Source organism: Mus caroli, chromosome 5, assembly GCF_900094665.2.
Source record: "Mus caroli chromosome 5, CAROLI_EIJ_v1.1, whole genome shotgun sequence".
Classification (NCBI taxonomy): domain Eukaryota; kingdom Metazoa; phylum Chordata; class Mammalia; order Rodentia; family Muridae; genus Mus; species Mus caroli.
The window spans coordinates 113,559,751-113,570,393 of record NC_034574.1 but is presented as its reverse complement, the minus strand read 5'-3'; the positions used below and the strand labels follow the sequence as shown (position 1 = coordinate 113,570,393).

The 10,643-nt window shown below is 53.0% G+C and overlaps 3 protein-coding genes across 6 annotated transcripts in view; 1 reads left to right on the top strand and 2 right to left on the bottom strand.

Annotated features, from left to right (window-relative positions):
* The window catches only part of Ddx54 (DEAD-box helicase 54), a 14,763-nt gene extending 13,414 nt beyond the window's left edge, over positions 1 to 1,349 (bottom strand). Inside the window, exon 1 of the mRNA XM_021163297.2 lies at positions 1,143 to 1,349. Coding sequence (XP_021018956.1) covers positions 1,143 to 1,313 — 171 coding nt within the window. The 5' untranslated portion in view covers positions 1,314 to 1,349. The remainder of the gene's footprint in view (positions 1 to 1,142) is intronic.
* Positions 1,350 to 1,848: 499 nt separating this feature from the next.
* Positions 1,849 to 5,477, top strand: Rita1 (RBPJ interacting and tubulin associated 1). Of its 3 annotated transcripts, none has more exons than XM_029476982.1 (4): positions 1,849 to 2,162; positions 2,366 to 2,482; positions 2,740 to 3,091; positions 4,560 to 5,477. In XM_029476982.1, exons 3-4 carry the CDS (start codon positions 2,823 to 2,825, stop codon positions 5,050 to 5,052), a joined length of 762 nt encoding a protein of 253 aa, XP_029332842.1. In that variant the 5' UTR covers positions 1,849 to 2,162; positions 2,366 to 2,482; positions 2,740 to 2,822; the 3' UTR covers positions 5,053 to 5,477. The 3 variants fall into 3 exon arrangements, with proteins under 3 accessions (XP_029332842.1, XP_029332841.1, XP_021019133.1); XM_029476981.1 differs by having other exon boundaries at positions 2,366 to 2,489; XM_021163474.2 differs by lacking the exon at positions 2,366 to 2,482.
* A 1,900-nt stretch (positions 5,478 to 7,377) lies between these two features.
* Iqcd (IQ motif containing D) overlaps positions 7,378 to 10,643 on the bottom strand; it is an 18,446-nt gene continuing 15,180 nt past the window's right edge. For both annotated transcript variants that reach the window (XM_021163280.2, XM_021163281.2), the window contains exons 4-5: positions 9,230 to 9,301; positions 7,378 to 7,864 (exon numbers count right to left, since the gene is read on the bottom strand). In XM_021163280.2, the coding sequence (XP_021018939.1) occupies positions 7,511 to 7,864; positions 9,230 to 9,301 (426 nt within the window). In that variant the 3' untranslated portion in view covers positions 7,378 to 7,510. The remainder of the gene's footprint in view (positions 7,865 to 9,229; positions 9,302 to 10,643) is intronic.

Here is a 10,643-nt window from a genome sequence, read left to right as displayed (position 1 = left end):
TGTGTAGCCCTGGCTATCCTGGAACTCACTCTGTAGACCAGGCTGGCCTCGAACTCAGAAATCCACCTGCCTCTGCCTCCCAAGTGCTGGGATTAAAAGTGTGTGCCACCGCTGCCCGGCTTGCTTTTTTCATTTTTATTTATTTATTTTTGGTGGAGGGTAAGCCAGATCAATGGTACAGTGTGAACTTGGCTGCTCTCCAAGACATATTTACATCAGGTGTGTGACAAGACCTTTAATAAGCATGTATTTCCCAGGTTGGAGAAACCTTTGGGGTTTTTTTGTACAGCAAAATATTAAGAATTGGTGGTGGTGCTCTTACCAGCTCAGGGTGGCCTTGGACTCCTGATCCACCTGCCGCCACCACTCCTACCCTGGGAGCTAAGATTACAGGTGTGTGCCAAAATACCTGCTTTTACGTGGTGATGGCCTTCAAACCCAGGGCTCTGCACACGCCAGGCAAGCGCTCTACCAACAAAGCTACATTCAGAGCCCACAGGCTGGGTTTTGACTTGTAAAGTTTACTATGTCTTACTACAGCCAGCCTGTGCCGGACTGGGCCTCAGCAAAACCCTTGGTCTGAACCACGGGAGCAGCCTTCTTGTATTTGCCAATGAACACCAGCGTTCTCATTGCCTCTAGCTGTCTCTGCACATTTACTGACCACCTAATGAGTGCAGCTCATTGACTGAGCTGGAAAGGAGAAATGGAGAACCAGATATACCCGCTATGCACAAGACGATGGGCGTCATGAACGGTAGGTTTTTCTGCCCCACTTGGTGATCACACCTATCCCCCCAGATGAATACAACTGGAACCGGACCATCCCCAGGTCCAATCCTGCTGTCCTCCCTGACATTGCTGGTGAGCCTGGCATAGCTAGAGCACGACAAAAGTCCGTAAATACTAGTTTAGTTTAAAACCGGCTTCTCAGAAGAGTGGTCCGGCCTTCCCTTTAATTTTATCATCTAAGACCGCCCCAAACTCAGGCGGACCTTCCGCACTTGCACTTTCTATTGGCTGCGTAAACTCAAGCCCGCCCCCCACGCGAAGGGACCCAATGAGGGACCGCGATTAGTGAGACGGACAAGCGGAAGGGCGCAGGCCGAGAGCCGGACCAGGGAACCCCCCCGCGCTCTTACCTTCCTCGCCCGGGCGTCATCCTCCGCCTGGATCTCGAACTCGCCGTCATCCGAGTCGCTGTCGCGGCCCTGGGAAGCCCCAGTTCGGCGTTTCCGCAGCCTCTTCTTCTTCCACGGCGCCATGGTGGGACGCGACGACGGGCCAAGTCCCACACGTCTGCCAGCAGCCATGCGGGCCGGGCACTTAGACCCGGAAGAGGGCGGGGCCTACGGAACGCGTCGACTGCGCGGGGGCGGAGCCTGTGAGACGCAAGAGCGGCGTCGGGAATCCAGGTTTCACCCGTAGGGCGGGGCCGGGCCTAAGAGAACCAACCAACTTCGCAGGGGCGGAGCGTCAACATGGCTTTACCAATGGGCGAAGCCAGAAGGAGGAACCAACAGAACGGGGGCGGGGCCTAAGTGGTGTACCAGCCGGGCAGAGGCGAGGCCTGAGGGACATACCAACTGGTGGGGGCGGAATGTGTCAACTGAACCGTGACAGATGCTTAAGGGGCCTACTAACTGCGCGAGTACCAAGCTGTGAGAGATGTGGTAACTTTAAAGAGAGCAGGACCTGAGGTATATAACAACTGAACGTGTGGACAAACTCGAGGAATGTACCAACTACGCAGAGTTGACCCTACCAAGGGGCGGGGCCTAATGGCTGCACAGAAGAGGCAGTGGAACGTACCATCAGCGCAGGGGCGGGGTATAGGGACGTACCAGTGCGCAGGGGCGGGGCGTCGCTCCGGTTGCCCAGCAAGGGATGCGGGTGGGCGCGTGTCGCTGTGGCGCCCTTGCGGATTCTGTGCTGTGAGGCTTTAAATGTGGCGGAGACGGAGCTTGCTGGCCGGAGGCTCCAGGAGAAAAAGCACCAGGCATGGAGATCCCGTGACGCCTGCGCTTTTAGCTCTGTAAGCTGTCCGGTGCGTTGCTACTCCGCTGTTGGGAGCCTGAGCTGGACTCGGGGAAAATGGATTTCATTTGAGACTGGTTGGCGAGGACTGGAACGCACCACGCTTGCAAAGCGCTTTGCACAAGGTAGGAATGGGGGGCGACAGTGGCTTGGGAGCCCCTTTCCCTCTTCCACCCTAATTAGTTTGTCTGGTTGGTGCCATTCCCCTGCACGCCCGCAGTCGTACTATAAATATTTGTTGAGCATACACTGTAGGGTGTAATTGTGTATTTACTTATTCATTAAATATTTGCTGACGGCATTTTCTCCCGTCTTCACAACTAAAAAGACAGGAGTGCCTGCTTTAGCCTGCGGCATGCACAAAGCACGGGGTTCGAACCCATGCACCTCAGACGCCAGGAGATCGTGCAGTTCTCCGTGGGAAGTAGAAGCGGGAGAATCCGAGGTTAAAGGTCATTCTTGGATATATAATAAAGTTTAATATAGTGAGTTTCAGGCCACCTTGGGCTACTGAAATTGGGTGTCGGGGACGGGCAAGGAAGTGAAGCACTTCCAAGGTACCCACTGAACAACAGTAGTCCTTTGAGAAAAACCAGTCGCTTTCCCTCAGCAAGAAAAAGCCCTTTTTGCCCTTGGGCTTGTTATTCCAAGCTGCTACTCTTACTTGGAAGAGCTCATAGCTCATTCTGACTCCTATCACAGGGAGCCCTGGAGGTTGAGTCTGTCAGGCACACCACACCCACTGGGCAACGTGAAGACCCCGGTGGCACCGGCCCAGCAGCGGAATGAAAGCCCTCCACCTTCAGCACCGCAGCCCCACCAGCTACAGGGTCAAGGCCAGGGCATCCTATGTGGATGAGACCCTGTTTGGCAGCCCAGCAGGAACCAGGCCTGCTCAACCAGACTTTGACCCACCCTGGGTGCAGAATTGTAACCGTTCCAGAGGAGTAGGCCCAGGACCACCGAAGGGCTCTCTGGCCAAGAGAGACTGTGAGTCCCCCTCTTCCAGGGGCAGCACCCCAAACCTCACACCAAGGAAGAAAAACAAATACAGGTAAGGTGGGGGGGTGCACTCCTGTATTAAGGGTGGCTGTCTTGGTCCCTTTCCTGGTTGCTGTGATAAAATACTCTTGGCAGAAGGAACTTGGGCAAGAAAGGGTTTATTCTGGCGCATGGTTTGAGTTGCTCTCCTTGGTTATAAGAAGTCGCAGCAGTGTGGGGCGGAGATGGTTGGTCACATTGCATGCTCAACACACTCTCTTGCTTTTATTCAGTCCCAGGGCATCTGACCCCCCCCCCCCCCCNCNCCCCCCCCCCCGACAACCCAGGCATGTGCAGGTAAAACACTAGTACTAAGGGGAAGGTCTATCATAGGCATGGCAGCGGGCCAGCCTGACATAGCTGATTGCTCTCTGCCACTCTCCTTCCTGGTGATCCCAGATCCTGCCAAGGTAACAATTGAAACTGACCACCAGAGTAGCCGTCAGGTCTCCTGGAACAGCTTGTTAGGGACCTGTTGTGTGGCTATGGCCAAGCGCCTTGGTTCTTTTTTTTTTTTTAAGATTTATTTTATTTTATGTATATGAGTACACTGTAGCTGTACAGATGGTTGTGAGCTTTCATGTGGTTGTTGGGAATTGAATTTAGGACCTGGACCTCTGCTTGCTCCAGTCGGCCCCGCTCACTTGGACCAACCCTGTTTTCTCTGGTCGGTCCCACTCTCTCAGCCCTGGTTGCTCCGGCCCAAAGATTTATTTATTATTGTACATAAGTATACTGTAACTGTCTTCAGACAGCACCAGAAGAGGGTGTCAGATCTCATTACGGGTGGTTGTGAGCCACCATGTGGTTGCTGGGATTTGAACTCAGGACCTGTGGAAGAGCAGTTGGTGCTCTTACCCATTGAGCCATCTCACCAGCCCCATAAAAATTTATTAAAGGAGATTCTGGGGAGGAGGGGAACTATTCAAGCAAAAATAATGTATTTCTGCTGAGCTCATATAGACTTTTTTGGAAAAGTACATTTATATTTGGTTGTTTTTGGATGGGAGGGACGTGCACTGGTAAAGGCCAAAGGACGACTTGTTGGAGTCAGTTCTTTCCTTCTACCTCGTGCATCTGGAGGATCAAACTCAGGCTGCAGGTTGCCAGTCTTGGCCACAAGCACCCTTACCCACTGAGCCATCTCGCTGGCCCACACTCCTGTGGAGCTTTTTGCTGTCCCTAAGCAACAGTGTCTGCTACTTCTGTTTATGTGGCACTTAATGGGCCTAATCACTCCCATTAATCTGGAGCTGAGCAGATTCAGGAAGGGGTCTGTCATCTGTCCTTTTGTCTCCAGGTGCAGAGAGTGGGAAGCCCCGAGCTGCTTTGGACCGATACCTGCCATTGTATTAAAGAATGTCAGGCTTATTTGTGGGTACCAGGCAGGCTCTGCTGCCTCACTTTCTCATGGGAAGTGAAGTTGCAGAGGGCTTTAGGATCATTGCCACCACCGGTCACAGTGCCCTTCCCTTTTCCAGGCTGATTGGCCACGCCCCATCCTACTGCGATGAGTCACTGTTTGGCACTAGCAAGGAGGGGTCTCGGATGGCCGTGGGGGATGCTGCCAAGCTCCGGACCCTTTTCTGGACCCCACCAGCCACCCCTAGGGGCAGCCACACACCTTGCCCCAGGGAGACCCCTCTGCGAGCCATTCACCCAGCTGGACCCTCCAGGACAGAGCCCAGAGTGACTGCAGGCTCCCAGATGTCATCCCAGGATGGGTTGGGTGTTCCCCACTCTCTGGGACAGAGGCAGTCCCATTCACTCACCCACTTAACTGTCCCCAGCACCGGTCATCCAGCTTCCAGTGCCCCCCAGACCAATGGGCCTTGGAGTCCCCGGCCTAGCACATCAGGGGCGACTGTCCAGAGTTCCCTGGTCACTCCCAAGGCATGCTCAGGTAGTGTTTCAGGGCCAGCTACCCCTCGGCGAGGGGCCTGTCCTCCCAAGCCAAAGCCTCCTTGGAAGTGAGATTCTCACCAGGGATGCTTTTGGCCCAAAGCCAGGACTCAAACTCAGGACTCAAACTCAGGTGGGGTCCTATAGAGACGATGGTCCCCAGGGCCACCAGATGCTGGAAAAGCCTCCACGGGGCGCCACGGTGAGGATGGGCCATATTGTCCTAGTCCCCACAAGCTCAGGATGCCCCCAGCCTTCTCTGCAGGGTGTTTGGGGTCCTTGAGATGTCGTCTCTCTAGCCGTGTCTCAGCCGCCTTCTGCATCAGTGCCAAGCCCCACCCAGCTCCCTGGAAAGGATTATGTTTTTTACAGTGATCTGGAGACTCTAAGGAAGTGTCCTGGGCTGCGCATAGACCCAAGGGGGTGGGACATGGGAAGACATTATTTTAGTATTCATGTATTTATTCCACGTATTAAATGAATTTGGATCACTAAAACCGGTAGTGTGTTACTTTTCCCCCTTGAGTAAAGGTCTCCGTCGGCCTCAATAGGGGTGAACTAGACAGCAGGTGATCAGAGGATGTGATTAGATGTGACAGAAACGTCAGTGACTGCTGAGGGCCCGGTCCATCAACTCTACACACATAGGTTTGTGGGTGGTTCTTGTCCACCCTGGGACATAGTAAGAGTCCTTGGCTAGCAATTGTCTTGTTGGGCAGTGGGGATATAGCTCGTGGTAGAGTGTTTGCCTAGCATATGTGAATGGCCCCTGGATTCAGTCACCAGCAACCCCCCAGCCCAACAAAACAACAGGGCTCAGTGATGAGCCGAGTAGAGAGACCCCTGGGTGCTCAGCACTGCCCGCAGGCTGCAGGGGCCCCTGGGCCTCAAGCTTCACCCAAGGTCCTGCATCCTTCCTTGGATGATGGGCCTAGGACCTTGAGCCTCTCCTTGTCCCCTCCCTCCCTAACATTCCAGAGAGACCAGTGGGCATCTCACCCCCGTCTAGGGGTAGCCAGGCCCAGGGACCCAGCCATGCCTGGACAGACATGCTTTGTGCTTTAGCCATGTAGGGTATTGAAACTTCTAGAACTTTCATGAAGAATTGGTTGGTTTCCCTCCTGTTTGTCTGTCCCGTCCTTCCATGTTAAGAAGACACGAGCTAGAAACACATTCTTCCGTCTACACTGAAGGAGAGCTGAAGCTCAGGGTGAGGCCACCAGCTAGCTGACACCAGGCCTGGAGTCTGGCTGTGAACAGGAACCACAAAAAGTGGAGGGAGGAAGGGGGAGATTGGAGAGAGGACCCAGCAGCTCAGAGTGCTTACAGCTCTTCCAGAAGACCTGGGTTTGGTTCCCAGCACCCACGTCAGAAGGCTCATAACTGCCTGTAACTCCAGTTCCGAGCCAACACCGTCTGACTTCTGCAGGCACCAGGCACACGTGTGATTCATATATATATATATATATGGGCATGCATGAGTATGCATGTGCGCGCGCACACACACACACACACACACACATTTTAAGATTAAAACAAAGTAGGAACGGAAGGGGTGGCTCGTGGGTTACTGCTCTGTCAGAGGGCCTGAGTTCAGATCTCAGCGCCCTCTTTAAGTGGTTCACAACAGCTTTTAGCTCCAGTTCCAGTGAAGTACACACCCAGCTGTGGCCTCTGTAGGCACATACACATAAATAAACAATCCTTTTTCTGTTTTTTTGTTTTGGATTGTTTTTTTTTTGTTTTTTGTTTTTGTTTTTTTTTGTAAGACAGGGTTTCCCCCCATGTAACTCTAGCTGTCCTAGAACTAGCTTGGTAGACCAGGCTAGCCTCAAACTCACAGAGATCTTCCTGACTGAAGGGATTAAAGCCATGGCTGGGCCACTAGGGTCCCCCTCCCCTGCCCCCTCCCACATCCTTTTGTTTTTCAGAGTGGAAGGAGCCAGCGTTCTTGTGATTTCAGCATTTAGGAATCAGAAGCAGGAGGATCACCTTAAGTTCAAGGCCACTCTGGGCTACATGGAAATAAAGCTGGCAGAGTGGTTGCTGCTGCACGGAGAGATACTGTCAGGGGTGGTGTTGACAACCTTGCAGAAAGGGCTGTTAAGTTTCTATGGGAGAATTTTCAATTCGTGGAATTCTAACAACTGGTACTTTTTAAAACTCATGGAACAGTCTGAGCACACACACACACACACACACACACACACCCACACCCGCTGCTGCCCTCCTGACAGCTCAGCTAAGACTAGGGCCTCATTTTTCAATGAAGGTGTGGGAGGATGGGGATCCAAAGTTTGCACCCTCCTCAGGATGTTGCGCCCACGGCCTCAGCCTCAGCCTGGGACAGACAGGTCTGCTGAAGGGTGAGCCACTGAGTGTGGTTTAAAATGGGTTTTGTTGTTTGTCTTTTTTAATTTAGCCATCATCAAAGCCAGGGATGGAAGGGCTGGAACAGAACAGGGGCTTGGTTGGGACCCGGTAGGGCGTGGTGGAAGCTGAGCAGGGGCGGGGCCAGACCAGGATGTGGTCACTTCTTCTTGCCTTTGCCCTTGGCGGCCTTGGGTTTCTTTTCCTTGGCCTTCTCTTCCTTGGGCTTCTCCTTGCCCTTCCCCTTGTCTTTGCCCTTCCCTTTGCCCCGCTTCTTCTTCTTGGACCTGAGTATGGAGCGCACCAGGTAGCCCTTCCACACCGCCTGGATGAGCGTGGCGGCTCTCACCATGCGCACCATCTCGCGCTCTGCCTCCACCCGCTTCTTGGAATTGATCTCGCTCTCGGCCCGGATCTGGGAGAACTCCTCCACCAGCACCGCGTGCCTCTCCCTCAGCTCCTCCAGCTGCAGCTTCTCCTCCTTGTGGATGCTCTCCAGGTCCTCGTATTCGTCCTATGCGAGGAGCATGGCTGGAGGTGCGCAGCACCCGGCATGGCCTTCCCGTTCCCCATGCCCGGCTTCCAGCCCAGCCAGGTAGGATACAGAGCCTATCTGTATATTTATACCTGGGTTCACTCCAAGAAAGATCCGGCTGAGCAGATCTCAGAAAGGAGGGAGGGAGGGAGGACCAAGGGTTGTGAGTTGTGCAAACCTATGTGCTTTTGTTCTTGTGTAAGTGCACATGTGAATGAATGCTCTGTGTGTGTGTGTGTGTGTGTGTGTGTGTGTGTGTGTGTGTGTGTGTTATAGGTGGAGGCTGGCGGTCAAGGTCACGTGTCCTCCTCGGGCTCTCCACCCTACTTCCTGAGGCCAGGCTCTCTCACTGAACCTGGAGCTTGCTGGACAGCAAACTCCCAGGATCAGCCTGCCCGTGCCTCTCCAGCGCTGTGACCACAGGTGCACATTGCCACTTTCACTTCTCACATGGGATGCAGGGGACGCGAACTCGGGTCCTCAGGTTTGCATGGCAGACATCCTACTGAGCTAGCATCCCAGGTGTTGGCTTCTCTCCACCTTTAGGAGAGCTTTGGTTTTCCTCACTTCAAACACTGGGACAATTCCAAATACCAGGGCCAGTTTCTGGGATCAAGAGACCTTCGGGTTTCAGTATGAACTGGTCCTTCACAGACACTTGTTTTGGAGGCCTGGTTCCCACTAGGTGGCGCTGTTGAGTAGTGACTGAATAGGGAAAGCTCCAAGCTCATCTCTGGGTTACCCAGTGGATGCATCGCTAAACAGACAGGAGGAGAACCCTTCTGGGAGGAAGTAGTTCGTGGAGGGGGAGTGGGGTGGGCCCTTAAAAAGTATCTTCTTCTTGGTCCGAGTCTCCCTCCCTCCTCCTCCTCCTCTTACCCTCTCCCTCTCCCTTTCCTCTTATTCCCAGCTACCCTGTGCCCTCCTTCCTCCTCCTCTCTATTCCTCCCTCCCACCAGCATCTACAGATCTATCAGGGGGCACAGCTCATGAGCGATGCCAGTTTGAAACCTTCAGACGACAGTGAGGACCGTCTCGATTCCCTGCTTTATTCGGGAGCCTGGCACCTGGACCTTTTGGGTGCAGAGTGACGGGGGTGGGGGGTGGGGAGGGCTCGCCTGTGAACCGGGAGCAGGCAGGAGCTGAGCCGGGCTGTGAGAGAGGACCATGGGAGGTGGCTATTAGGTGGAGCCACGTGCTTCTGGATGAATCTGGATTTCAGCAGTTTCAGCTTCTCCTCTCTTTCAAAGGGTCTCCAGGGAAGGCTCATACCTAGGCCACCTTGAGCAGCTCCTACCCGACCCTCCCTCCCCCAATCCCTCAGGAGGAACCCCCGGCACGTACCTGCTTCTCGCCCATCTCCATGTCATATTTCTGGATCCAGTTCTCGATTTCTGTCTCCACTTTGTATTTTTTCTTAAAACAAAAAAGTCCAGGCAGGGCCCGTTGTTAAGTTGGCTCAGTAGGTGGTAGAGGCACTTAGGACTTAAACTAAGGACTTAAACTAATTCTCTGACGCCACAAGGGAGCAGCAGGGAGCTGATAGCAGGGTTCTCCCAATCTCCATACAGGCATTGTGGTACCTGTATGTCCACAGGCACACACACACACACACACACACACACACACACATAACATGCACACACACACAATAATAATCTTTTTTAAAGGGTGAGCTCCCAGCTGGAGGTGAGGCTCAAAACCTTTGCCTAGCAAGATCCCCAGTACTTACAAAATTAATTCAAAAAACATTTGGGGCTGGAGAGAGGGCTCAGCAGTTAAGAGCTCGAGTTTCTCTTCCAGAGGACCCAGGTTCAATTCCTAGCTCACGAACCTCGGTAACTCCAGTTCCAGAGGATCCAGCATCTTCTTCTGGGCCTCTGATGAAACTGCATACATGCAGTGCACAGACATACATGTAGGCAATACAACCGTGTACATAAAATCAGAATTGAGGGCGCTGGTGAGATGGCTCAGCAGTTAAGAGCACTAACTGTTCTTCTGAAGGTTCTGAGTTCAAATCCCAGAAACCACATGGTGGCTCTCAACCATCCGTAATGAGATCTGATGCCCTCTTCTGGTGTGTCTGAAGACAGCTACAGTGTACTTATGTATAATAATAAATAAGTCTTTGGGCCGAAGCAAGCGGGGTTGACCAGAGCGAGCAACCACATGAAGGCTCACAACCATCTGTACAGCTACAGTGTACTCATATACATAAATAAATAAATAAATAAATAAATAAATAAATATTAAAAAAAAAACAATCAAAATTGAAATAAGAAAACACTTGGACCAGGCACAGTGCTTTGATCCCAGAATCCAGAGGGAGGTGGATCTCCAAGTTCGAAGCCAGCCTAGTCTACATAGCAAGTTCCAGGACAGCCAGGGCTACACAGCGAGACCCTGTCTCAGTAAATAAAAAACCTCCCCCCCCCCTACATAAAATGGGATGTGATGCAACCACAGAAATGAATGGAGCAAAGGCACGGCCTTCACCAGGGGTGGACTTGGGGATGGTGGCGAGGGAGAAGACAGAGCAAAAAAGCAGACTCCATTCGCAGGGTGCGCCATAATGGAGGATGAGCAGCTGCCAGAGCGGGGATGAGGGGGAGCGCCCTGCCTGCGGGCAGTTAGAGTTTTAATTTTTTTTTTTGGTTTTTCGAGACAGGGTTTCTCTTTATAGCTCTGGCTGTCCTGGAGCTCACTTTGTAGACCAGGCTGGCCTCGAACTCAGAAATCCGCCTGCCTCTGCCTC